Source organism: Corticium candelabrum, chromosome 7 (genome assembly GCF_963422355.1).
Source record: "Corticium candelabrum chromosome 7, ooCorCand1.1, whole genome shotgun sequence".
Lineage (NCBI taxonomy): Eukaryota > Metazoa > Porifera > Homoscleromorpha > Homosclerophorida > Plakinidae > Corticium > Corticium candelabrum.
The window spans coordinates 459,149-483,822 of NC_085091.1; the positions used below are offsets into that span (position 1 = coordinate 459,149).

A 24,674-nucleotide genomic window follows, 5' to 3' on the forward strand; every position below is an offset into this window, starting at 1 on the left:
AAAGCTCTCAATTACATTCAACCAACTAGTGAAGAAGAAAGCAAGCACTCTCAAGTTAAAAACCAGCTATACCGTGTTATGCAAGACCTTCAGAATGGTTCGTCTGAAAACATGCCTGGTGCTGGTGGTTTGCATGCTGCTGTACAAACATTTTACTCGAACTATTGGAAAATACGAGGCAAAAAATCCTATCCTCATACCCAACAGCAACTCTTGTCTGCTTTGCACCTGTTTGGAGCCAATTCAGGACTAACAAAACATAGGAAAAAGATCCGAGTGCAGTCAACAGCTATTAGCAGAAGACAACCAATGAGGAGATCAGGTTCCACTTTGGTAACTGCAGGCCAGCCGACACTGTTTAGACCCAGCTCAGGAAATGCTATCTCTGCTGATAGGCATATAATGCCAAAGCGATTACACAGACCAAAGAGAGGACATAGCCTTGCAAGAAGTATTAAACAAAATACACAAAATGCTGTCTGATACTATAGTTCGTAGTTGTTGGAAATGTGACTTAGTTGACTTCGACTGTTGGTTTTATGAAGGCTATGTCACCTTTCACGTTGTTAAGCACACTGTCTAAATGTCAGTAAGAATTATGTCAATTGTGACAATAAACGTGTTAGCAGATCACAAACACACTAATGTAAGTGCTAGCAACCATATCAAAGCCAATGTGTAAACTCAAGTTGGATTAAAAATGAAAAGTCAATCTATATTTGAACTCAGTGGCAGTGACTTGTCTGTAATTGATGCTGGTACGTTCTAACATGAACTGAGAGTCAGTAATGCCCAACTAGTGAACGCTTCCTTGCATGCACACAAACAGATAGACGGACACAAACACAGAAACAAATTCACACACAACAATACAATACAATATATATGAGTTAGAACATGGCCGGTGAGACGGTATCACAAATATTCCCTGAGACTCAAGGGCTTCCTGAGAATAATGAGCCGAGACCAATTGTTGAGGGAAGCCCGAGTAGTCGAGAAGAACATTGTGGTACTGGCGATCCTGCCATGTTCTAAGTGTTTTGTTGCAAGTTGCCTCTCTTGCATGCTACCTCTCTCTTGCCACATTTTATTAACAAACATATCGAGGTATAAGGCACCGAATATGAATGATCTTTCACTTTGGGGTTTATGTATGTGACTGTACTCAGATGTAATCGACCTGTGAAGTGACGTGTGCTCTTGATTGATTGACGTGTCAACTCCCCAAGGGAGGAACAGAGAACAATGAAAAGTCCCCGTACCATTACAATACACAGGTGTTGCTAGGTGTATTGCATCCCCGTTGCTATGTGTATTGGCCCTATACGCTCTAAAAATAATCCTGGCAACGGTACGAATACATGTACACTTGACAACATGCAACAAAATACAATACAATACAAGACACACACACACACACACACACACACACACACACACACACACACACACACACACACACACACACACACACACACACACACACACACACACACACACACACACACATGCGCACACAGGGCATGTATGTATGCATGTATGCTTGCATGCATGTAAGTATGTATAGAACATGCAGCTTACCGTACGATGTAGGCTTTGACACACTTTAATTGCATAACTGTCATGAAACTCCTTTCTGTCCTTGCTTCATACAACTAATGTGTCACCATCTAATAATAAGAACAATCTGACCAATCTTTTACAAACTGCTTGTAGTTCAGCAGTATGTTATTCTTACGCCATTTGGGCTAGAAGAGACAGTGTTGAAAGGCAGAAATGTACAAAATATACAAAATAAGAGCATACAAAAATTTGTGGATTTATGTACAGTACTGGCAATCATTTATCAATGTTGCTTCTATCCAATGAAAAGTATTGTGTAGCCTCATTTATCTTGTATGGTCTGTAGCAAATTCTTAAAATGCATGTAGACTACCACCTGTAAATATCAACCAATCATAAATTAATGTCATTGTGACCACAGTGATACTATTGCCTTCTACTGTACAGGTACTGGTAATATTTATAAATTTACTATAAATTTACTAGCTCACATTTAGATTGAAATTAAACATCAAACTTTATAAATTAAATCCTAAACAAAATACTAACATAAATACTTAAATTTATGTGCTTTAATTTTAATTCATACTTTATTCAAATTAATTAATTAATCAATATTAATTAACAAAATGTACAAACCGTTGCCATTTTGTATGATGATCACTGCATCACGTAAAAATTTTCCTGGAGCCAACTGTTAACTGTTTCTCGAGAAAGTCGATTTCTGCAAAGAACACGGCATGTAGCAACTAACAATCCCCGTATTGGGGCTCTGGGCTCTCTTTTCAATAACCACTGCGGCTCGCCCACTGCGATAACTGCTCGCAGAGAAAGCGCAAGTCATACGACCTGTTAGCCTAGCAACACACTTAATCATAATTCACGCGAACGTGGACCATGCGTGCACGTGAATTATCCACCGTGCACGTGCAAGTCCAATATATCCGGGATGTGCCCCAACCGAACAATTCACTCTAGATGTGGCTCTGGTTAGGGTAGTCTGGTTAGGGTAGTCTCGCGTGGCCAGACGTTCGCGCGTGGGCGGAGGGCGAGAAGTACGTACGTACGTACGTCTGGACACAGTATGCATGACGTCATGATTAGCTGTTACCGCGCAAAATGACTAGTACAGGTAGTTACAGTACAGGCAGTTACAAAACGAGCCTCAAGTAAAGACTATTCTACCTGGATGGCAGTTGGTAAGCCACGACATGGGCTTTTGTATGGGTCGATGTTGAAGTCTCGTAAGCAGTCTACAACTAAGCTCAAGAGTTGGAAGAAAGAGGAAAGAAGATTTTTGGCGAATATCTAAGTAGATACCTGAACATGGATCATCATGACCACTTCTGGGGTAGACTGAAGAGAGGAATAAGGCCAAACTCAGCGGGAGCATCTACAAGGATTGGTCAAGCCTGTTCTGATAGGGACATTCTGTGTCGTTGGAGAGAACGTTTTGCTGCTGTGGTTAACAGTAAGCCTTCTCAGAGGAGAATCGAAGAGCGAATGAAGGTTGAAACGATGATACGAAAGCAAATGGGTGGACCCAATCTTCCATGGTGGTGTGTTGATATCAAAGTTGCTGAGGTTGTAAAGGCTGTACGGCATCTTAATTAAGATGCAAAAGGCGGCAGGTTTAGATGATATCCAACCAGAGCATATCAATTAAGTGCTTGCCTCTTACCTGAGTATCGCTTTCACAATGTTTTTTCAGACACTCGTTTGTTCCACATCAGTTCCTTTCGTCAGTCATAGTTCCTATCATCAAAGATAGAGGTGGAGATATTACGGATGTGAATAACTATCGAGGCATTACTATATCTTCGGTGATATCTAAGGTATTAGAGTTAGCTCTGTTGGATCGGACAGAGAGCTTGTCAGTAACTAAAGAGCAACAATTCGGTTGCAAGCGTAAACACAGTTGTGCAGATTGCTCATTTGTGCTTAGAAGTGCGGTTGACTATTACCTGAAGAGGGGAAATGATAAGGTTTTCGTATGTGCTCTGGACCTATCTAAAACCTATGATAGAGTGCCGTACTACAATCTCTTTGTCACGTTATTGGAAATGGGAGTGCCAGTGTACTTTGTAAGGCTGTTGTCGGTGTGGTATGAGAAGCAGCCTATGCATGTCAAGTGGAAAACCCAACTGTCGGAGAAGTTTACTGTTGGTAACGGTGTCCGACAAGGAAGTGTTCTTTCTCCGTCCTTCTTTAATATTTATATTGCGGATTTACTGATAAGGCTAAAGAATCGTGGATATGCTGCTAGGGTGGGTCCTGCATTTGTTGGCTGCCTGGCTTTATGCTGATGATGTACCTTTGATTTCCCCTACTGTGAATGGGGCACAGAGGATGCTTGACATATGTACGTCATTTGCAACCGAGAAGGGATTACTATTCAACAGCAAGAAGAGCTTTGTAACTTTGTTCGTCAGGAATCGGAGGTTCTCATTTTTTGATCCCCAGTTGGCACTCGATGGGTGCATTCTTCCATTCAAATCAAACATATCGCATTTAGGCGTGAGTATGGATTCATTTCTACAACCTCGACATATGGTGGAGGTCAGAATTAGAAAATTCTTTGGAGTGGTGAATGCGGTTCTGGGACAAATCGGTGGTGTATGTAGATCTGACAAAGTATGGTTAAAAATCGTGGACATGAAGCTTTTTCCGGTACTGGCATTTGGTTCTCATCTTTGGGATTATGATAGATCTGATGTATCATACACGATTAATCAAGCATTTCGAAAAGGCGTCAGACGCGGGCTTGGGATGAGGAAATATGAATCCATTCATGATAGGCTGAAGGATGATTTCAAAGAAGCTATGACGAGAGCTAAGGGCACAAGGCTGAAATATTCACGTAGAGCAGGACAGTCGGGTAATTATCTGGTGAGCGGTCTATTTATATTAGCTGTAGATAAAAAAAATTGCATGTAGGAATGATGTAGATATATTGTAGCTTGTGCTGTCTGTTGTAGCTGGTATATTTTGTAGTCTGTTAGCTGTACGTCTTATGTCTTAGTTGTTTTTACGTTTGCCCCAAGAGGGAACCGTACCTTTTTAGATGCGACAAAAATATATCATTCATTCATTGATATGAAAGCGTCCTTTTCATCCTACCATTTTCTATCGTGAACTGCAAATTAACTTGAGCGCAGACGGACATCCGTAGCCTCGAAGTTGCAGACCGTCTCCCAAAGAAATGGTCTACCATTTTTTTGGGAGACGGTGTGGAACTTCGAGGCTAAGTTTTACCCTGATTCGGTGAACGTCATGCTCTCACCACACTCTTGGCTCTGTCGAGCTTGCGCAAGAAATCTACAGAAGTCGAAATCCCTACGAGATGAGCTCAATAGGAAGGAGGCAGAGTTGCCGTGGCAGGTCAACGCCGTTGGGAAATCGCATGGTCTAGATGTCCAGGCTCGGCGAGGGTGATGAACCATCAGAACGTGCGCGCTTGATACCGATGTCAGCGTCTTCAGCTCAAGCTGTTAGAGCTATTAGCACAATCAAAGGACTCACCACACTAACTAGTGACTGTCTCTCTGATTTCGATCGTTCTTTCTTTCGCAAGAAATCATACAAGCACGGCGACTTGCCACCGCCGGTGGGAAAGGACACAAAAACGTCTCTACCTCCTACAGAGTGTTTCACTACCTGTTCCTGTAAAGGTCGAAGCTCGAGGTACCCCATAGACTTAGTTGCAAACAGAATGGCAAGTGAGATCGACTCTTCATCGCACGACATTTTAGCGATTGAAGCCATGAAGTCCCGGATGTGTTAGTAAGGCTACGCCCATGATTGCGCTTCTGCAACGTGATTGGTCACGCCAAGATTCTGGCGAGGGTTAGGTAGTTCTCTTCCACGGGCGGAGTGACCGGCTGGACACTCGAGCCTGGGATTGTATGGCACTATGAGACAAGAGGAAGCTTGAGAGCATGGCGCTCCTACACACTTCGCGTGGCAGCAACAACTTTGCAAGGTTTTACATCTGTTTAGCATCCAAACAAACGACACTGACATGAGAAGATTGCAAGAGAATTGTACCAATGTTACTCTAGTTCTCAGCCTCAAACGTTTGCCTTTCTACGTTGTTGTATCAGGATTGCTAGATGACCTGTTCGGTTAACTAGTGAACTGGGGGACGCTGGGGTACTAGATACGCAGGAAATCACATACGACAGCTTCTCTACGTTTGATTAATCACACTCTAGTGACTACATCGGACGTACAGAGTCACAGAAATCAGCAACAACATCATGCACTACGTATAGCTACGCGATGATCGAGTTTTTCTCCACAATCAGTCATTTGGAGTGGAACAGCTTGCACGCTAACTGTTTCAGTTGCTTGGATACTCCACTTTTATCTGAATTTCATTGCCTTTGTTGGTGACAGTCACCTTGACGGTTTTCGCTGGCAATTGAGTAATCGGGTCTGTGAGGTCGATTTTTTGGGAGGTGGCTGCGTACGTACCGCTTTTGAACGAATCTCCCTGTTGCAGATCGCTACGCCAAGCCAAGTAGACAACAGAGTGGATTTCAAACTGTGCTACATCACCCAGATCGATCATTGTTTGCTGAACGAGAGGAGAACCGTTCTTGAGGGCTTGAACGACGACTTGCTTCACTCCCGCGTATTCGTTCTTCACAGCGACGTAGTTGGTACTAGGATTAGGAGCAGGAGCTGCAAGTGAAAGTAAAAACGTATAAATCAACATACTAGGTTCATCCATCATGAAATTTGCAGGCTCGAGGCTCGTGCAGGGTCCATGCAGCTGGTTTCCCTAGTAGCTAAGAAGCAAAAGACCCGTTTGCCTCCTAGAGGAGAAGTCATATATGCACCAGCTGGACCATCGAGCCTAGCATGCAACAACTATGTCTATGGCGCTGTTTAGATATATATTTTGAAACCTGAGCTTCTTTTAGTCAGTATTGGAGCGTCACTTCCTGTGTCCTTTGTGACAGTGAGCACGTCACCATTTTTTGCTGAGTACGGCTTGGATGTCTCACCACTACCAGACGAGTGAGTCACTGATGCTGTGTACTGCACGTCAAATGGAACGGTGATGTATCCCTGTCCTCCTCCGGATTGAATGTTGAGTGTGCGCCACACGAACACGTCAGTGTCGAGACCTGGTTTCAGCGGATCTTGATAGAAGACGAAGTGTTTGGCCTCCTCGGGGAGAGTGATGTTGTTCACAATTATCAATTTCGTTGAGGTAGCCATCTTTTACGCAATATCTCCGTGTAGATAGAGAGATGAACAAACAAGCTTGTCTCTGCAGTTTATGCAGCAAAATCAAGTCTCTAGCCGCCTTTATATGTACAGGCTAGAGAGCTGACCGCACTCTAGTGACATGCATATGACGTCAAATTATGACACTCACAAATTGCGTCTAGAGTTACATCGTATAGCAAGTGCAAAGTGATGTTTGATTCTAGAGTGCCACTACAGTGGGCGGACAACCCCAAAGCGTGACCACTAGAGACCACGTTGGTCCCAACAGGAGGTCGAGTATCCACATCCCAAACGAGAGTTCACCATCTACATTACTACTAATGTCTCGGTAGTGTTTTCTCGAAGGTTTTACTTTGAGTCACAGTTGACAGCGCGAAGACAGCTTGCAAAACTGATAGCTGTCGATATGTTTGCGTAAGACTTTGGCATTTAACTACGTCCATCTCTTATCTTCGATTTCTTATCTATTAACCGCAGTTCCCACGTATTCTGTAAAGTGCGTTCACGAATTAGAGCGACCGGTGGAATATAGGGTAGACCTTACGGCGTGGCGTAGTGCTTGTGTAAACGGATGTTATGTCGTCACAGGAGGCAATTAGCTAACACCTATGTTTCAGAGAGTATGTGTCGATGACAAATTTGGTAACTAGATTGTTACGCGAAAGTGTACGTATGAACGTGTTGCCTCTGGCTGCCTCCCTGGCTTGAAACGCGGTTTGCTGCATGATGCAATGATATACTAATTATAAAAATTGTACTTTTGCTATAACCCATGGCAACAGACCTGTACGTTCTATCTATGCGCTCACTGGTCGTATGTGTCGGTTGCCTCTTTTAGAAACAGCTCTAGGTACCAGATGCATACACACATTCACTTCTGCCTCAGAGAAGCGTCTGGAAATCACGAGAACTCGACTAATTTGACCATATCAGAACCAAACTGACCAGCCATTTAGTGCATTCTTGAGCGTTGATTAGGGCGTGTAATCAGTGTCAAAATTACGCAGGTACAGTAGTACTTCTATTTACTGAGGTCGGTCCTAGACGTCACGAAGTCGGTCTAACACTCGATGAGGTCGCTTGCTAAGTCGATGAGGTCGGTCGCTACGTCGATGAGGTCGGTCCTAGACGTCATCGGGACGATCGCTAAGTCGACGAGCCTAGAAACATTTTGAGAAAATGATGGGTATGTAGGGATGGGTATGTACTTAGTGTCATTTACGCCCATCTCGTACATCACATTCGACTGCTGCAAGCGTTCGAGGTAAAAAGATTGTGATGTAGGAGATGGGCATAGATGACGTGAGTACTACCCATCCCTACATACCCATCATTTTCTCAAAATGTTTTTAGGCTTGTTTCATATATATTTAGACTTGTTTCATATATGTTTTATATATTTTCATATATCACGGTGACCGAGAGAGAGCTAGACGATGACCGGGCTGAAGTCGTCTAGCTGGGACGATAGCGAGGATGCCGTGTGACGTTGCTGTATTTGCATAGATAGAGAGCTCTAAAACTAAAGAGGGGTAATGCATCGAGTATGTGTACGTAGTCCTAGTAAACGTGTGCAGCTCGGACGGGATCTCAATCTTTGATTGCATCTCTAGACAACTCCCACGTTACGCTCAGCACACACGGGAGTACGTAGCAGCTGACGGATGTACGTGATTGCATCTCTAGACGACTCCCACGTTACGCTCAGCACGCACGGGAGTACGTAGCAGCTGACGGATGTACGTAGCAGCTGACGCGGATGTACGTAGCAGCTGACGGATGTACGTGATTGCATCTCTAGACAATTCCCACGTTACGCTCAGCACAAACGGGAGTACGTAGCAGCTGACGGATGTACGTGGTTGCATCTCTAGACGACTCCCACGTTACGCTCAGCATACACGGGAGTACGTCACAGCTGACGGATGTACAACGTACGTACGTAATAACACTGATTGCAGCTATAAACAACTCTACGGTGGCCTACGGTGGCCGGTTCGTGCCAAATGAAACGTCATCAAACGTCACAGAAACGCTGGTCCTACCGTACGAGGCTAGCGGCGCTGTTTCTGATCGTTGGTACAGGTCGATGCACACGTTACAACCGCGATTTTGACATAAACGAAGTTCTGCCTCTTTGCGCACCTTTCGAGCAGCAACCTGCACTGATTTATTCAAAGGAGCGCCAGTTTTCGACGTCGTCTGCGCAACGTTGTTTTCTAAGCACAAATCGACTTCAAATAAATTGGATGACAGGTAACGCGATTTATAATTGCTATGCTTTGTGGTTAAACATGAATTTTTTATTTTCTTGAAATTTGGTGCATCGATCTACACACCTACCTGTCAATATTTAAACTATTGCATGCACTGCATATATCAAATTGTGGACTATATTTTGCAAATTTATTTGCTGTGCACGATTAAATATTATGCAATTAATAATACAATAATTACAAAAGTGCAAAGTACTCGGGTATTTAATTAATTAATTCTATTTCACAACTAGTAGCTACTACTATGTTAATTTTATTAACAGATAACACTAGACAATTAAAATGACAGCATATGATGTGTACGCAATATTCATTAATTAAGCATAATCTAGTTGGTATAAACACATACATGAAATAATCTCTACACATTTCAATATTCATTACAAATCCCAGAGTTTTAAATGCAAATAACATGATAATTACTATACTTACTCAAGATGTATACAAGTAGTATAGATGGATGATGACGACATATTCATAACTCTGCTTAGCTATTATTGAGGCAATCCAGATTTAGAGCTACCATTGGTTTAATTTAAATTAAGTTAATTATGTTAACGGCTCTCGGTTGGTGGTATCGGTACTGTGTTGTTGACACGTACTGTACAGGTATACATCTTATATGCATGTTGATTGATATATACAGTCAATATTGAATGATATATGCAGTCAATATTGTCATTGACATATGCAGTCAATATTGATTGATTGATACGGTCAATATTGATAAATCGATACAGTTCATATTGACTGATATACACAGTCAATATTGATTGATATACACAGTCAATATTGATTGATATATGCAGTCAATATTTATTGATATATGCAGTCAATATTGAATGATATATATGCAGTCAATATTGAATGATATATGCAGTCAATATTGAATGATATATGCAGTCAATATTGTCATTGACATATGCAGTCAATATTGATTGATTGATACGGTCAATATTGATAAATCGATACAGTTCATATTGACTGATATACACAGTCAATATTGATTGATATACACAGTCAATATTGATTGATATATGCAGTCAATATTGAATGATATATGCAGTCAATATTGAATGATATATGCAGTCAATATTGTCATTGACATATGCAGTCAATATTGATTGATTGATATACACAGTCAATATTTATTGATATATGCAGTCAATATTGATTGATATATATGCAGTCAATATTGAATGATATACGCAGTCAATATTGATTGATATATACAGTCAATATTGATTGATATATGCAGTCAATATTGATTAATATATACAGTCAATATTTATTGTTATATACAGTCAATATTTAAGAGCCTGGTCGCTTTCGAGAACGTCATAGTGACGTGGAACCCCCGATCCGGTTTCATAGCTTGATAAAGCTAATTCTATTAGGTAAGCATGTAGGTATGAAAGTTGAGAACACGCGACATCGCTTCACGCACTCGCTTGTTTTGCACGAAGTACGTAGTTGACATCATCGTTCGCTTCTAGTACGTATATAGACAGCTCAGCCATGTAATATTCTGCTGTGTCACGACTCCATTTCAGCATTCAGTTTCGCCAAAAGTACACCGCGCGCCGAATCTAGATCTGCAGCGAGGTAGTTTGAGAAATGAACTCATTGTACGCGGTTAGTGTCTATGTAGCAATCAGAGTCCGTGCATTGGAACAAGTCGTACGTAGTACACAATGTAGTACCCGGGTGATGGTCATCCGGGGTTTAACCCCGGTAGTAGATCTTTCAATAGCGAACCACGAGATATTACCCTGGCGACGAGGATGGCGACGTTTGGGCGTGACTGGCTGAGTGAGCTGAAAATGAACTGGCAGGCATCCCACCAGGTTTTGCGACTGGATAGAGAGGAGCCGAATGGTATCCTGGAGCAGTATGAGGAGGTATTTAGAGATGAACTAGGGCTCCTGAAGGGTGTGGAAGTTAAGATCCACGTAGACAGTCAGGCAACTCCCCGTCTCTATCGTGCAAGAAATGTACCACATGCAATCAGAGAACAAGTGGAAGAAGCTCTTTGCAAACTGGTTGACGCAGGAATTGTGGAACCTGTACGGCACTCTGAATGGGCAGCACCAATAGTCCCAATTTTGAAGGCAGATGGATCTATTAGAGTTTGCGGGGATTATAAAATGACAGTCAATCAAGTAGCAAAACCTGATAGCTATCACCTGCCACGGATAAATGACCTTCTTGCACGATTGGGTGGAGCAATGGTTTTTAGCAAACTCGACATGTCACAAGCGTACCAACAGCTGGCACTAGACGAGCAGTCAAAACCCTTTGTCATCATAAACACCCACAAGGGGTTATTTCAATATAATCGATTACCCTTTGGTGTGTCTGCGGCTCCAGCCATATTTCAACGCACAATGGAGAATCTGTTGCAAGCTATTGAGGGGGTGGTAGTATATCTTGATGATATCCTAGTGACTTGGAAGTGTCAGGATCGGCATTTACAGCGGTTAGAGAAAGTTCTCCAGAGGTTGTCCGCGGCAGGGCTGCGACTCAAGAGAGTGAAATGCCAGTTCATTGTTCCATCAGTGCAGTATTTGGGAGTCACCATCGATGCAGAAGGCACTCATCCGAATAAAGACAAAGTTAGAGCTATCCAGGAAGCTCCAGCACCAACATCTGTGAAAGAACTCAAGGCTTTTCTTGGGTTACTAAACTATTACAGCAAGTTCCTCCACAATGTTTCAAGTATATTGGCACCACTATACAAATTACTGAAGAAGGGAGTGAAGTGGCACTGGGGAAAAGAACAGGAAACGGCATTCAAGGAATCTAAAAGAGTATTGATTTCTCAGAAAGTTTTGATTTATTACGATGCACGAAAGCCTCTGATCCTAACTTGTGATGCATCACCAGTAGGTATTGGGGCGGTATTGTCTCACCTGTAAGACGATGGCAGTGAATGTCCCATAGCGTTCGCTTCGAGGACGTTGACGACTGCAGAATAAAAATACGCCCAGGTAGAACGGGAAGGCTTGGCAGTAGTGTTTGGAGTTACACTTTTCACGAATACATCTATGGAAGACATTTTACATTAGTCTCAGATCACAAACCACTTCTGAGCCTGTTTAATGAAAGAAATGGAGTGTCCGAAATGGCGTCAGCAAGGATTCAAAGGTGGGCTCTCAAATTATCTGGCTACCATTACACTTTCAGGCATAAACCAGGAATCATGAATGGTAATGCCGATGGATTGAGCAGATTGCCATTAAGAGGACAGCCAGATGTTTTAGAGGAGTCGCCACCACCCGAAGTTGTTAGTCTCTTGCATCGGTTGGAAGCTCTCAAAATTCCTGTATCCGCAGACGAAATCAAACGGTGGACACGTGAAGATCCTGTACTAGCGAGAGTGTTGAAATACGTGCTGCAAGGATGGCCCGCTACCTTGCTAGGTGATTTTGCAGACGCAATGAAGCCATACAAGTCTAGGGCAAATGAATTGTTAGCGCAAGACGATTGTGTTCTGTGGGGTGCCCGCGTGTTAGTGCCTGAGAAAAGAAGGCAGGCAGTGCTCGCACAACTGCATGATGGGCACCCAGGCTGTTCAAGAATGAAAGGAATTGCAAGAACCATAGTTTGGTGGCCAGGAATTGATTCTGAAATAGAAGGAACTGTTCGGAAGTGTCTTACATGGCAGCAGCAAGCGAGAGCACCGCCATTAGCTCCACTGTGTGCATGGGAATGGCCAGAAAAACCATGGAGTAGATTGCATGTCGACTATGCAGGTTCGTTTATGGGAGCATACTTTTTGTCATTGCGGATGCTCGCACCAAATGGATGGATATTCACTACACGGGCAATTCTTGTACATCAGCCATCACAATAGAGAAACTACGTGACTGTTTCGCGACTCATGGGTAGCCGGATACATTAGTGTCTGACAATGGACCTTGTTTTGTGTCACAGGAGTTTGAAGGATTTATGAAGGGCAGTGGTATTAGGCATGTGCGGACAGCACCCTATCATCCCATCTCTAATGGCCTTGCAGAGAGGGCAGTACAGTTGTTTAAAGCTGGCATGCGGAAGCAATCATCAGGGTCTGTAAAGACCAAGTTGGCAAATTTTTACTCAACTATCGTACCACCCCGCATTCAACCACTGGAGTGGCACCAGCGCAACTATTAATGGGGCGAAGGCTGACAACTTCCATAGACAGGTTGTTCCCGGATGTTTCTAGGAAAGTGGTCCAAACACAGTTACAACAGAAGAATTACCATGACCAGCATATTACATACCGTCCATTTCAGGTGCAAGACAGACTATTTATCAGGAACTATGCAAATGGGCCAATTTGGGTACCCGGGGTGATATTAGCCATCTCGGGTCCCCCACTGTCTTATCAGTGTCAATTAGTCGATGGACGTCGAGTACGCCGACATCAAGATCAGTTGCGGAAGAGGGAAGTAGAGGTAACACCTCCAGTAGTTAGGGAAGGACTGCGTTGTGGTGAAGGACTACCAGAGATGGTGGACAGTTTTCAGAAGGCACCAGATCCTGTGGTTGCTGGTGGTCCTTTTGACCTAACACTAGAGGATTCTCTACTTACACCAGAAGAGCCAGTGATCCGGGCACCGATGTCAAGTCCACCTACAGCAAGTGAAAGGGAACTGTCACCTGAGCCAATGTCAACGCCGGAATCGGAAGCACTAAGACAATCGACAAGGATTCGGAAGGAATCGAACCGTTTAGACTTGTGACTGTAAATTGACAGTTGTTGTTGTGTTGCGTAGTTAGCTAAAGGTAGTGGGAAGGGGTGTAGTATCCGGGTGCTGGTCATCCGGGGGTTTAATCCTGGTAGTAGATCTTTCAATAGCGAACCACTAGATATTACACACAACACATGCAACTACGAGTCAACTCTACACTTCCTGAACATGGTAGGTTCACTGCACTGCTGTTTTCCCATGCCCTAGATGTTTTCGGTTCACCGTGAGCAGAGTCAATATCGTACAAAAGAGCTGCTTGCTGAGTCAAAAGTACCGTCACATAGACTGCGTTAGCAATACACGCCAATCTGATCATGACGTGGAGAGTCAACAAGCTTTATGCCACTGTTTTGATGGACCATTGAGTGAAACAGGGCCGGCAGTTCTCACACAATTTCCCCCACAGACTATAGATGTCAGAGTAGACGCGCAAGAGTGGTGGACACTGCTACACGTCGGTTTCAATTCGCGCAAACCTGCAGAAGAGTTCAGTAGAAAGGAACGTTGCTGGAGAGTGTAGATTCAGCGGACCAGTCCCATGTAGGCCATTCCTGAGCTCATTATTCACCAGCACTTTGTCCATCAACAGCTTTACTGGATTTCGTGTTTACGTGCTCTCCGCGGAGGGCTACCTCTCTGCTTCATGTATCAAACGCAATTACATGAATGAGCTCTTTAGGAAATCGAATTAGCTTTATCAAGCTATGAAACCGGATTCGGGGTCTCACGTCACTATGACGTTCTCGAAAGCAACCAGGCTCTTCTCGCGCTGGAGCAATTCCGGTAAAAGCTCCTCCTTCTTGTGTGATTCACGTGCAGTTAGCTCAGCGACTGCGCGGAAGAGCCTGGGCTTGCGAGGCTAATGTCTAGCAATGGTATTACATTGCCTGGTACTAATGAAACTTTACATTTGTATAAAGTAGCAGCATTAACGTAGCTGTCTAAACAATTGTCGAATATACTGGGAGTTATAACAATGTTTCTATAAAAAAGGACAGGAACAAGAATACAAAGTAGGGATGGCTGCGTACTCTAGGCTATTACTTGAAGAAATAGGGGTCAAAACGTTTGCAGGCACGTACATATTTAGACTTTCTCCCACAATTAATTATAATTCCTACTTCACTCATGTTTGCTTAGATAGAGGTGCCCGCTTGGATAGGAGTGAAGTAGGGATGTAGGTATAGCTACATTTTTGTATTCTTGTCTAGATAGAGATATGGTACATACAGACGTGAATCAAGCTGCATAGCTATTTATGGCACGCAGAGGGTTGACACTGTAGCGCTTCTTCATTAGATGATGTTTAACGTAGTTACACAAAGTTGACTACCGCGCCTAGGGGGAGGTCCGCGAGCATGCGTGCAATTTCCCGCCGGGCTTGCGCAGTCTTCGTCCGCATAGATTCCGTTGGCGCCACAAGCGGAGTGCTTTCTTCCACTCTCCCTCCTCTCCGTAGGGGTCATATAAAGAAGGACGGGAAACGGAGTCTGATCTGGAGCCCTGCCTCCTCAAACACCAAAGTGAGGAATATACGGGGCTTTGGCAGGGCTCCGCCCACTCGTTGTCGGCGGTCTAGTCTGATATCTCGTTCAGTCAAAGTAAGGAGTCAATAGTTGCAGGTGTAATATTAGAGTTTAGGTTGTTAGATGTTGGGATATACGGGTACGACTGATTGGAGTTAATTTCAATAATCGCTCCTGTAGATCTGACTTGGTTGAACATCACATGGTACCAGGAGTGGGGTTGTTGTCAAAAATATCTCAAACTGCTGCTTCCACGTTTTCCAAGCGTGGCCAAGCTGCTTGTTGTCAAAATCGAACGCCGGCGGTGGGTGAAACATCAACTGTTGGGCCATAACACAACCAGTGGATGAAGAAGTGTTCTCTGTAGGTCCTGTAGCAGAAGGAATGCATGACATGCAAACAAATTCGAATTCTGACAGCAAGATTGAAAGCAAACTGAAAGAATTTTACGTTGGTTCTATTGAGGGTATTGGCGCAAGTTGGCAGCAGTCATTGTCAACCAATGCCCGCATGATACAGTACAAGCTGGATACGGGAGCACAGGTAAATATCCTGCCCTACAGTATTTATCAACAGTTGTCTCCACGACCACCGCTGCACAAAGTATCAGCCGGGTTGTTTGCATATGGGACGGTTGATCCAATTTCAGTGAAGGGACAGTGTATTTGTAACATCGGCTTGCAGCATGGAGGATCAAGACAGCCACGGTTTTACGTTCTCGAGGCAGGTATCCACGCAGTACCCTTACTCGGTTTACAAGCATGTGATCAACTAAGCTTAGTTAGGAGAGTGGCAGCAACAGCAGAGGACACGGAAGACGATTCTCTGTCAGTCATTCGTGTGGACGAAGTAGCAAAAGATTACCTAGATTTGTTTCGGGGATTCGGAGCGATGACAGAATTATCTTACAAGATGCGATTAGTAGAGTGGGCAGAGCCATATTCGCTGTCAACAGCAAGACGAATTCCTTACCACATGTATGGAAAGGTAGAGGAAGAGTGGAAGCGTATGGTCCAGTTGGGTGTCATAAAGCCAGTCAGTGAGCCAACCGAATGGTGTAGCCCTATGGTTATCGTTCCAAAGAAGAACGGAGAAGTCAGAATATGCGCGGATTATACAAGATTAAATCGTTCAATTAAATGGGAACGTTTCCAGTTATCGCCAGCAGATAAGATATTCGCAAAGATAAAAAGTGCTCGTTTTTTCACTACATGGATGCAGCGGCAGGTTTCTGGCAGATACCGTTGGCAGAAGAAAGCACTACTTTGACGACATTTATTACTCCTTTTGGCAGATATCAGTTCACACGGCTACCTTTCGGATTGTCATCAGGGCCAGAAGTCTTTCATAGGAGTATGATGCAGGTAATAGAAGGACTAGATGGTACTGATTGTTTCATTGATGATGTATCGGTGTGGGGATGTACCAAAGAAGAACACGATCAACGTCTTCATCAAGTTTTCGATCGATTTAGAAGCAAGAGAGTTAAATTGCAACCATCTAAGTGCCACTTCCGCTTGGGAGAAGCTACTTATTATGGTCATGTGCTATCAGGGAAAGGTGTCAGACTTATTGAGGCAAAACTTTAAGCAATCACAGAGATGAAGCGGCCAGAATCAAAGGAAGACGTTCGTCGTTTCTTGGGCCTGGTAGCCTATGTGGCCAAGTTCTTGGATAGGCAGTCTCAGGTGGCAGCGCCACTGCGAGAGTTGCTGCAAGACGACGTGGCTTGGATGTGGTCACCAGTCCAAGAACAGGCGTCTCTAAAGCTTAAGGCTTTAGTCTCGGAGGCTTCAGTATTAGCTTTTTATTCACCTAGAGCTCAAACAGTTGTGTCCGCGGATGCTTCCTCGTTTGGCATTGGAGCGGTTCTGCTGCAAGTGCAGGAAGACGGCCGTAGAGCCCCGGTCATGTATATCTCTCGTGCTCTTACACCTACAGAAACAAAATACTCTCAAATCGAAAAGGAAGCACTTGCCATGACATGGGCTTGTGAGAGGTTTCATTGTTACTTGTATGGAGCAGAAAAACCATTCATAATTGAGACTGATCACAAGCCATTGGAAACAGTCATGAACGTCCAGAGTATGAAAGAATGTCCTCCGCGGCTAATGCGTATGAAGTTACGTTTGCTTAGTTATACTTTCCGGGTAGTCTATGTCCCAGGAAAGAAGTCGGTGATCGCGGATACATTGTCCAGAGCACCGGTGGAGCCGGCAGAAGCAACGATTTCAAGCATCGTAGAAGAGCACGTGGCTGTGGTGGAATCATTCTTGCAGGCTCCTGACCATCAGTTGGAAAAGATACGGGAAGAAAGTAGGAAGGACAATCAGTTAGCGCAGTTATTGGAAGTGTTGCGGTTTGGCTGGCCCAAAAGCAAAAGAGCTTTACCCTTGGTGGTGCAGCCCTTTGGGATAATCGGCAATTATTCACAGAGATTAAGGGGTTGTTGTTGCGTGGTACGAAGATAGTTATTCCAAAATCTATGCGGCCAGAGATGCTACAGCGGGCGCATGAAGACCATCTCGGAGTGGTAAAGACCAAGGCTCGTGTCAGACGAGTAATATGGTGGCCGGAGATGTCCAATCACATCAGTCAAATGATATCAAGATGTGAGACATGTTCAAGATTTCAGCATCAACAAAGGAAGGAACCCCTGAAGACAACACTTCTGGCAGGGAGACCATGGGAACAGGTGGCTGCTGACATGTTTGAATGGAGGGGACAACAGTACGTGGTAGTAGTTGACTACTATTCTCGTTTTCCAGAGGTTAGAAAGCTGACTGGACAAAGCAGCCGCCAGGTAATAACGGCGTTGTAGCACATATTCGCATGTCATGGGCTGCCAATGGAACTGATTACCGACAATGGTCCACAGTTTTTCTGTTTCGAATTTGCACGATGGGCTATGACTTACGACATCAAACATACTACGTCATCACCCCGTTATCCACAGGGAAATGGGTTAGTAGAGCGCTTCGTGCAAACTATTAAAACATTGTTGAAGAAGGCAGCACATTCTGGAGACGACTTTAGCATGGCACTCTTAGCTTATCGTTCGACTCCACAAGAAACAACAGGCGTTGCTCCGGCACAGCTCCTCATGGGACGGCAGTTGAGAACATCCTTGCCATCGAATTCAGCCTTATTGCAGCCGAAGTTGATTAGCAGAAAGGTAGTCAAAAAGAGGGACCAAGTTTAAAAGAAAAAACAGTCACGCTACTATGATTCGTGAAATGGGGCACGTGATCTTCCACCACTGTTCAGTGGAGATACAGTCTTGGTATGGGACATGGATGAACGGGTGTGGAAAATACCGGCAACGGTAGTAAAAAAGGTAAATAGTCGTTCCTTTGTGGTTCGGTTGGAAGGGGGAAGAACTATACGTAGAAGTCGTCACCAGCTTCGGCTACTGCCTGGGCAGATACCGTTTCAAGAAGATGTACTAGAGGAGTCAGACGTAGAAGACCAGGAACCAGAGAAGAAGAGAGAAGACCAGAGAGGTCAGCAGCAGCAACAAGTTGTTACACGTTCAGGACGGGCTGTAATTAAGCCAGTTTGGTAAAAAGACTACGTTGTTGAACAAAGGGAGATGTAATATTAGAGTTTAGGTTGTTAGATGTTGGGATATACGGGTACGACTGATTGGAGTTAATTTCAATAATCACTACTGTAGATCTGACTTGGTTGAACATCACAGCAGGAAGAGGCTAAATCATACATGAGACTTGCTTTGGCTCTTCCTGACTCTACATTGCTATTATCTAGGGCAACACAAGACAAAGACAAAGCTTGAATTGGGGTACAGCGCTCCTACAGATTTGCGTATTGATTTATTTATTTGAAGTGTCTGTACTATAATAATGCTGCAGGCTTAGCTACTGGGATGAAGCACCCGCTTAGCTAGGTTTTGAAATGAAGCACCTCCGTTTGTTATGAAACAACTTAATTAATTAAATACTAGGGCAATTGCGCCAACATCCGTTTTCATGGCAATTATACATGTACCGCCCACATCCTATCGACCGGACAAGGCTAGCGCGAGAGAGTCTGGAGACGAGGCTACTATCGACCCGCCTACATCTGTCTACTGGTTCGTTCGTTCGTTCGTGCGATCGGTTGTTGGATTACAAGACTCACTACCGTAACCAGAGGCTCCACCTTTGGTTAATTACCGTAGATTGAGAGTAGTCTTACTCCATAGCAAAACCCACTGCGCATGTCTTTAGCACGCGTTAGATCACGTTTGCTAGCGCGCGTTAGGCACGCCCATTTCAAATGTGCTTGCTGCGCTCCTGAGTTTTTAGGCAGGAAATCACTTACGACAGTCTCTTTAGATTTAATCACTAAGTGTAGACGAATTGTCAACTCTACTAGAGACTACATCGGACGTACAGAGTCACAGAAATCAGCAAGAACTAGCATTCATGCACTACGCGCAATGATTGTTCAGATTTTCTCCACACAATCAGTCTTTCGGAGTGGAACAGCTTGCATGCGCTAACTGTTTTGTTCTCTGGATACTCCTTTTATCTCAATTGCTTTGCCTTTGTTGGTGACGGTCACATTGACGGTTTTCGCTGGCGATTGGATAATCGGATTTGTGAGGTCGATTTTTTGGAGGTGCCTACGTGTACGTACCGCTTTTGAACGAATCTCCTCGTTGCAGATCGATGCGCCAAGCCAAGTAGGTAGACAACGGAGAGGATTTGAAATTGTGCTAGACGTCATCATTGTTTGCTGAACGAGAGGAGAACCGTTCTTGAGGGCTTGAACGACGACTTGCTTCACTCCGGGTTTCGCGTATTCGTTCTTTACAGCGACGTCGTTGCTACTTGGATTTAGAGTAGGAGCTGCAAGTGAAAGTAGAAACATTCCATTATTTAACTAGATATATTTAGAATTATGTCTCAACTAGGTGAGCTCGAGATTTGCAGGCTCGAGGCTTGATCAGGGTCAATACGTATACGCAACTGGTTACTTTCCTCTCTAGGTAAGAGGCAAACAATCGATTATTTGCCTCATACGGGGGAAAGTTACCGGCTATACCTTCGATCGAACCTAGGTCTAGAGGCTGTATTTGGAAACCTGAGCTTGCTTTAGTCAGTATTGGTGCATCACTAATTGGATCCTTTGTGACAGTGAGCACTTAACAATTTTTTTTGCTCAGTACGGCTTGAAGGTCTCACCGCTACCAGACTAGTGGGTTACTGATGCTGTGTACGTCAAATGGAACGGTGATGTATCCCTGTCCTCCTCCAGATTGAATGTTGAGTGTGCGCCACACGAACACGTCAGTGTCGAGACTTGATTTCATCGAATCTTGATAGAAGACGAAGTATTTGGCCTCCTCAGGGAGAACGATGTTGTTCACAATTATCAATTTTGCTAGGGTAGCCATCTTTCATGCAATATCTCCGTGTAGCTAGAGATCGATAAACGCAAACAATCTTGTCTCTGCAGTAGACAGCAAAATCAAGTCTCTAGCTACTCTAGGCAATCAGTGACAGGTCTACAAAGACAGGTGCTTTCATACAGGCTCTAGAGAAGACCAAACTCTAATAGCATGCATGAAGTCAAATTCCAGAGAAACTGTGGAGCGTCTTAAGCTCGAGAGTCCAGCCGGTCATCTCCCCCTGCGGCGGAGAAAGACCGGCTGGAGACATTTGCCATTCAAAGGAAACCGCTTCCTCTCTATCTTCCAATCAGGATTTTACACGTTTGTTTAGTGTTTGTGCGTGCACGTGTATTTACGATAACTGCTGATAGCAATGCCCCATCGCTATCGGCTCTCTACATTAAAATGCTTTGTAACTGAGTAGTCAATTGCTTTTACCGTCTGATATCACATTTCGTTAGCGTGTGAGCTACACCTGCATGTCGTCTTTTCTTTTGTCTTCCTTTCGTACTTGGAGAACTAGGCAGCGCATGCAAAACAACTTCTAGTCCCTTAGGGTGTCGTACGTTGCATGCATTGAACGAGTAGATCATCTACAAAGCGTGGTATTTGCACTCAACGCAGGGCGACGTGCAGAGCTATGATTTGCTTACATTGCGGTCGACGTTTGGTTGGCCTCTGTGATAAAGTTTGAGTCTAGCGCCCTTAGAACGAGAGACAGACAACGAGAAGAGCTGGAAAGAGTCGACCTGTTGTTCGTAGACTTGGATGGCACTTGTCGAGACTACACATACTTGCGTCAGTGCGAAATTATATTAGCAAAGAGCCAATAGCGACGTGCATCTCTATCGAGGATGCACTACAAACATTGAACGGCACTCTCATTGGAGGATAGGAAGTCGGCGGTTTGTTTGAGTGGCGAATGTCTCCAGCCGGTCTTTCTCCGCCGCGGGGGCCATGACCGGCTGGACACTCGAGCCTAGTAGGGTCTCTGATGGCGTCCACTCTATTAATTAATTATTTTTATTTACTAGGAAGAGTACAACATGTTACTTAATTAAGAATGGTTCACAGTATTGTAGTGTATTGTTGTGAATTATAGTTTAGGGGCGATAGATAAATTAATCAGTTTGAGGAAGACACGCAACCAGTGTGTCAAGCAAGTCTCTTTCTCTCTTTGTATTACTAGTGATCCGGTGAGTATCAGTTGTCTAACTCGATCAGAATGTGCGAGATCTCATAAGGTGTAGCATTCATAACCGAGATCTCTTAATTAATTGGAGTACTTTGTCATTGACAGTAGACAGCTTATAAATATGTATACGTACTAAAAGTAGCTGTAGGGCAGTTGCATTTATATTATTAGCTCGATAGATAGCTTATATGAACACGCCCTTTCTGTTGTGCAACCCAGATGAGATAGAGTCTCGCTACACTCGGCAATTAGCAACACGTCAAACCTATCAAATTATCTTTTTTCGAGTGCACTGTTGTTTGCCAGTTTACAAGGTTGAACCCTATAGTCTAGTCGTGTGCGTCATCGCCGACCTTGTCTACATGTACATGTATTTGTCTTCAAGAATAATATAATTGTCTAGTAGCTCTCCACTAGCTGGAATTTCTACCACTTCTTTGATTTTAGTAGTCGGAAATTGCTAAAGCTAATTCGTCAGGTTTCTAGCTCAACAGTCTGTAACGCACAAACACAGGCAATATTATCTACTAAAGTCCGTTCCAGACCTAAAGTCAGTTCTGCAGTCACAACCGAAAGTTGGCTGTGACGCGTCCACCAACCCTAAAACGGGCTGAAGTCATACGGGTATACATGTATCATTGGAAAAACTCTATGTCTGCTTTATTCAATTACGGACGCCTCTCATTTTTACGATTAGTGAGTCATGACATCTGCAGTCTAGTAGTTAAGGCACAGGCGCGTAGTCAGCAGTTCATCAAGGGGAGTTAGACCATACCTCACCAAAGAAAATGAATATTAGTCTAGGCGTAGTCGTCTCACCAGAAGTAGCGACTCGATGGAAACGGCCATGTAAACAACTTTGGAATGTATAGCGTGCGTTCACTGGTGTACAATGTAGCGCTCGTGTAATCTCGACATTATCATCACATATGCATGGTCGTTGGAGCTTGTCCGCCAGTCTCGGCGGAGTCACGCATGACGTTCACATTTTAATTACTGATCATAACATTTGAGTGTACCTTCAAAGTCATAACGGAGAGTAGCCTGGGACAAAGCGCCCAAGTGATTACGGTTTGATGTTAAGACTGCCTGACCCTCACCTGTATAAACAAGTGTTTAGTGTGACTCAGCCATCTGTGTAAACAAGTTTTGGGATGTTTGTGTGTACTTGCAGTGACGCTCACGTGGTGTTAATAAATTTGTGGATGCTGTTGTTTGGTGTTGTTAACCCTAGGCGTTGTTGCGTTTGGAGTACGCACACCTGTGCTTGGTTGCTGAGGCTAAAATCATGATCAATCGTAGGGTGTTCTAGGAACACACGCTTAGGTAAGTTTCCTGCTTTGCAGTGCGTTTGGAAGCACATTACTAATTCTACTGTACAATCAAGGTACTTGGAACTGGTAAGGGGTCAATTTCTAGTCGAGTAGGGTTCAGCACTGTTAGTGCTCCCTTTCATTGCCCGAGGCTTGGATTTTCGAGCTAAGGGTCTAGTAATCGTTCGGTGTACGATCTTGTTCACCAGGGACTATCCTGTTTACGTGAACAGGATAGTCGCCTGTAAACAGGATAGTCGCCGTGAACAGAATAGTCCATGCTATAGCGGGGACTATTTTGCTCACAGGGGACTATCTTGTTCACGTGAACAGGATAGTCGCCTGTAAACAGGCTAGTCGTCATGAACACTGTATGGTTAGTGTGAACATGCAGAATTATAATCGTTGTGAACAAGATAGTCGCCGTGAACAGAATAGTCCCCGCTATAGCGGGGACTTTCCTGTTCACCGGGGACTACGCTGTTTACGTAAACAGGATAGTCCACACTAGGGTGGGTTCAAATTGAGTGAACAAAATAGTCCCCGGTGAACAGAATAGGAGCAAATATGAACAGAAGAAGAGCAAATATGAACAGAATACTCCACGTGAACAGGATAGTCACCGTGAACAGAATAGTTCCTGTATAGCTGCCAAAGATGCTACTGGATGCTCGTCGTACTGTTTCCATGATGCCAGAGCACAAGTAATTAAATAATATTTACAGGCTTTGTTAGTGTTGGTTTACTGCACTCACATAACCCACATGGTCTGGATCAATGTACAGCGGAGATGCATGCTAACAGCTTGTGTGACGTTCGCACGCACTCTCGCGAGGACCGTAGAGGCTGTGCTGACTAGTATAGTGTAATACCAAACAACTAACGCAACAACAACGAGTGAGCAACCGCTAGGCTAGCTGACAACAGACTGACTAATCAACTCAAACAATACAGCTAGCTAATTACAGGTAGCAAAAAGCGGTTCACAACAGACGTGGGCGTTACTGTATGATCTCACCACACGCCACACTCCTCCCTTCCTAAACTAAACATCTACGCTCTGTTTTCTACATTTTCTGTCTCATAGTCTAGTAGCCATCTCGGTGGGACTCTCTGTCTGACCGGCCTGCCTCCTCGTGCTGGCAATGGAACTTCGCCAACATGCTCCAAGTTCGCAGGTTGGATTTGTACAGGCATGGTTCCGTTCAGCTCTAAATGATGGATGATGGGATCATCTGGAATCTCTACTGCAAATTCCTGTTGTTGAACCCTCTCAGAAGTCTTGGCACTACTGTTAGATCCTTCCGGAACTTCAGCCACTGGGCATGTGTAGCAGGGCTTCATCCTGTCATAGTGCACTCGCTGTACTCTTCCACCTTGTACTGGTTTGATTTTATAGGTCGCATTTTCCAAACACTTCAACACT

At 44.1% G+C, this 24,674-nt stretch overlaps 6 protein-coding genes across 6 annotated transcripts; 5 read left to right on the plus strand and 1 right to left on the minus strand.

The window, feature by feature from the left end:
- The first annotated feature begins 3,702 nt into the window (after window positions 1-3,702).
- Window positions 3,703-4,579, plus strand: LOC134182748 (uncharacterized). Its single transcript, XM_062650189.1, has one exon. The coding sequence runs from the start codon at window positions 3,820-3,822 to the stop codon at window positions 4,498-4,500; it is 681 nt and encodes a 226-aa protein (XP_062506173.1). The 5' UTR covers window positions 3,703-3,819; the 3' UTR covers window positions 4,501-4,579.
- A 1,160-nt stretch (window positions 4,580-5,739) lies between these two features.
- LOC134182424 (uncharacterized) lies at window positions 5,740-6,865 on the minus strand. Its single transcript, XM_062649826.1, has 2 exons — window positions 6,477-6,865; window positions 5,740-6,249 (listed from the first exon to the last, which is right to left on the minus strand). Exons 1-2 carry the CDS (start codon window positions 6,790-6,792, stop codon window positions 5,906-5,908), a joined length of 660 nt encoding a protein of 219 aa, XP_062505810.1. The 5' UTR covers window positions 6,793-6,865; the 3' UTR covers window positions 5,740-5,905.
- Window positions 6,866-12,204: 5,339 nt separating this feature from the next.
- On the plus strand, window positions 12,205-12,936 carry LOC134182627 (uncharacterized protein K02A2.6-like). The gene has a single exon (XM_062650059.1). The coding sequence runs from the start codon at window positions 12,205-12,207 to the stop codon at window positions 12,934-12,936; it is 732 nt and encodes a 243-aa protein (XP_062506043.1).
- Window positions 12,937-13,234: 298 nt separating this feature from the next.
- Window positions 13,235-13,807, plus strand: LOC134182628 (uncharacterized). Its single transcript, XM_062650060.1, has one exon. The coding sequence runs from the start codon at window positions 13,235-13,237 to the stop codon at window positions 13,805-13,807; it is 573 nt and encodes a 190-aa protein (XP_062506044.1).
- A 1,851-nt stretch (window positions 13,808-15,658) lies between these two features.
- LOC134182381 (uncharacterized protein K02A2.6-like) lies at window positions 15,659-16,931 on the plus strand. The gene is made up of 2 exons (XM_062649778.1): window positions 15,659-16,437; window positions 16,581-16,931. The coding sequence occupies exons 1-2, from the start codon at window positions 15,727-15,729 to the stop codon at window positions 16,929-16,931; spliced, it is 1,062 nt and encodes a 353-aa protein (XP_062505762.1). The 5' UTR covers window positions 15,659-15,726.
- An 896-nt stretch (window positions 16,932-17,827) lies between these two features.
- LOC134182382 (uncharacterized protein K02A2.6-like) lies at window positions 17,828-18,544 on the plus strand. Its single transcript, XM_062649779.1, has 2 exons — window positions 17,828-18,145; window positions 18,221-18,544. The coding sequence occupies exons 1-2, from the start codon at window positions 17,828-17,830 to the stop codon at window positions 18,542-18,544; spliced, it is 642 nt and encodes a 213-aa protein (XP_062505763.1).
- The last annotated feature ends 6,130 nt before the right edge of the window (window positions 18,545-24,674 follow it).

Coding starts and splice junctions, on each gene's coding strand:
- LOC134182748 (XM_062650189.1), top strand. CDS start 3,820: ATGCTGCTAGGGTGGGTCCTGCATTTGTTGGCTGCCTGGCTTTATGCT.
- LOC134182424 (XM_062649826.1), bottom strand. CDS start 6,792: ATGGCTACCTCAACGAAATTGATAATTGTGAACAACATCACTCTCCCC. Junction 6,250..6,476: donor ACTGACTAAAAGAAGCTCAG/GTTTCAAAATAT, acceptor TTTCACTTGCAG/CTCCTGCTCCTAATCCTAGT.
- LOC134182627 (XM_062650059.1), top strand. CDS start 12,205: ATGGCGTCAGCAAGGATTCAAAGGTGGGCTCTCAAATTATCTGGCTAC.
- LOC134182628 (XM_062650060.1), top strand. CDS start 13,235: ATGGGGCGAAGGCTGACAACTTCCATAGACAGGTTGTTCCCGGATGTT.
- LOC134182381 (XM_062649778.1), top strand. CDS start 15,727: ATGCATGACATGCAAACAAATTCGAATTCTGACAGCAAGATTGAAAGC. Junction 16,438..16,580: donor TTCCAAAGAAGAACGGAGAA/GTCAGAATATGC, acceptor GGTTTCTGGCAG/ATACCGTTGGCAGAAGAAAG.
- LOC134182382 (XM_062649779.1), top strand. CDS start 17,828: ATGCGGCCAGAGATGCTACAGCGGGCGCATGAAGACCATCTCGGAGTG. Junction 18,146..18,220: donor CTGGACAAAGCAGCCGCCAG/GTAATAACGGCG, acceptor AATGGTCCACAG/TTTTTCTGTTTCGAATTTGC.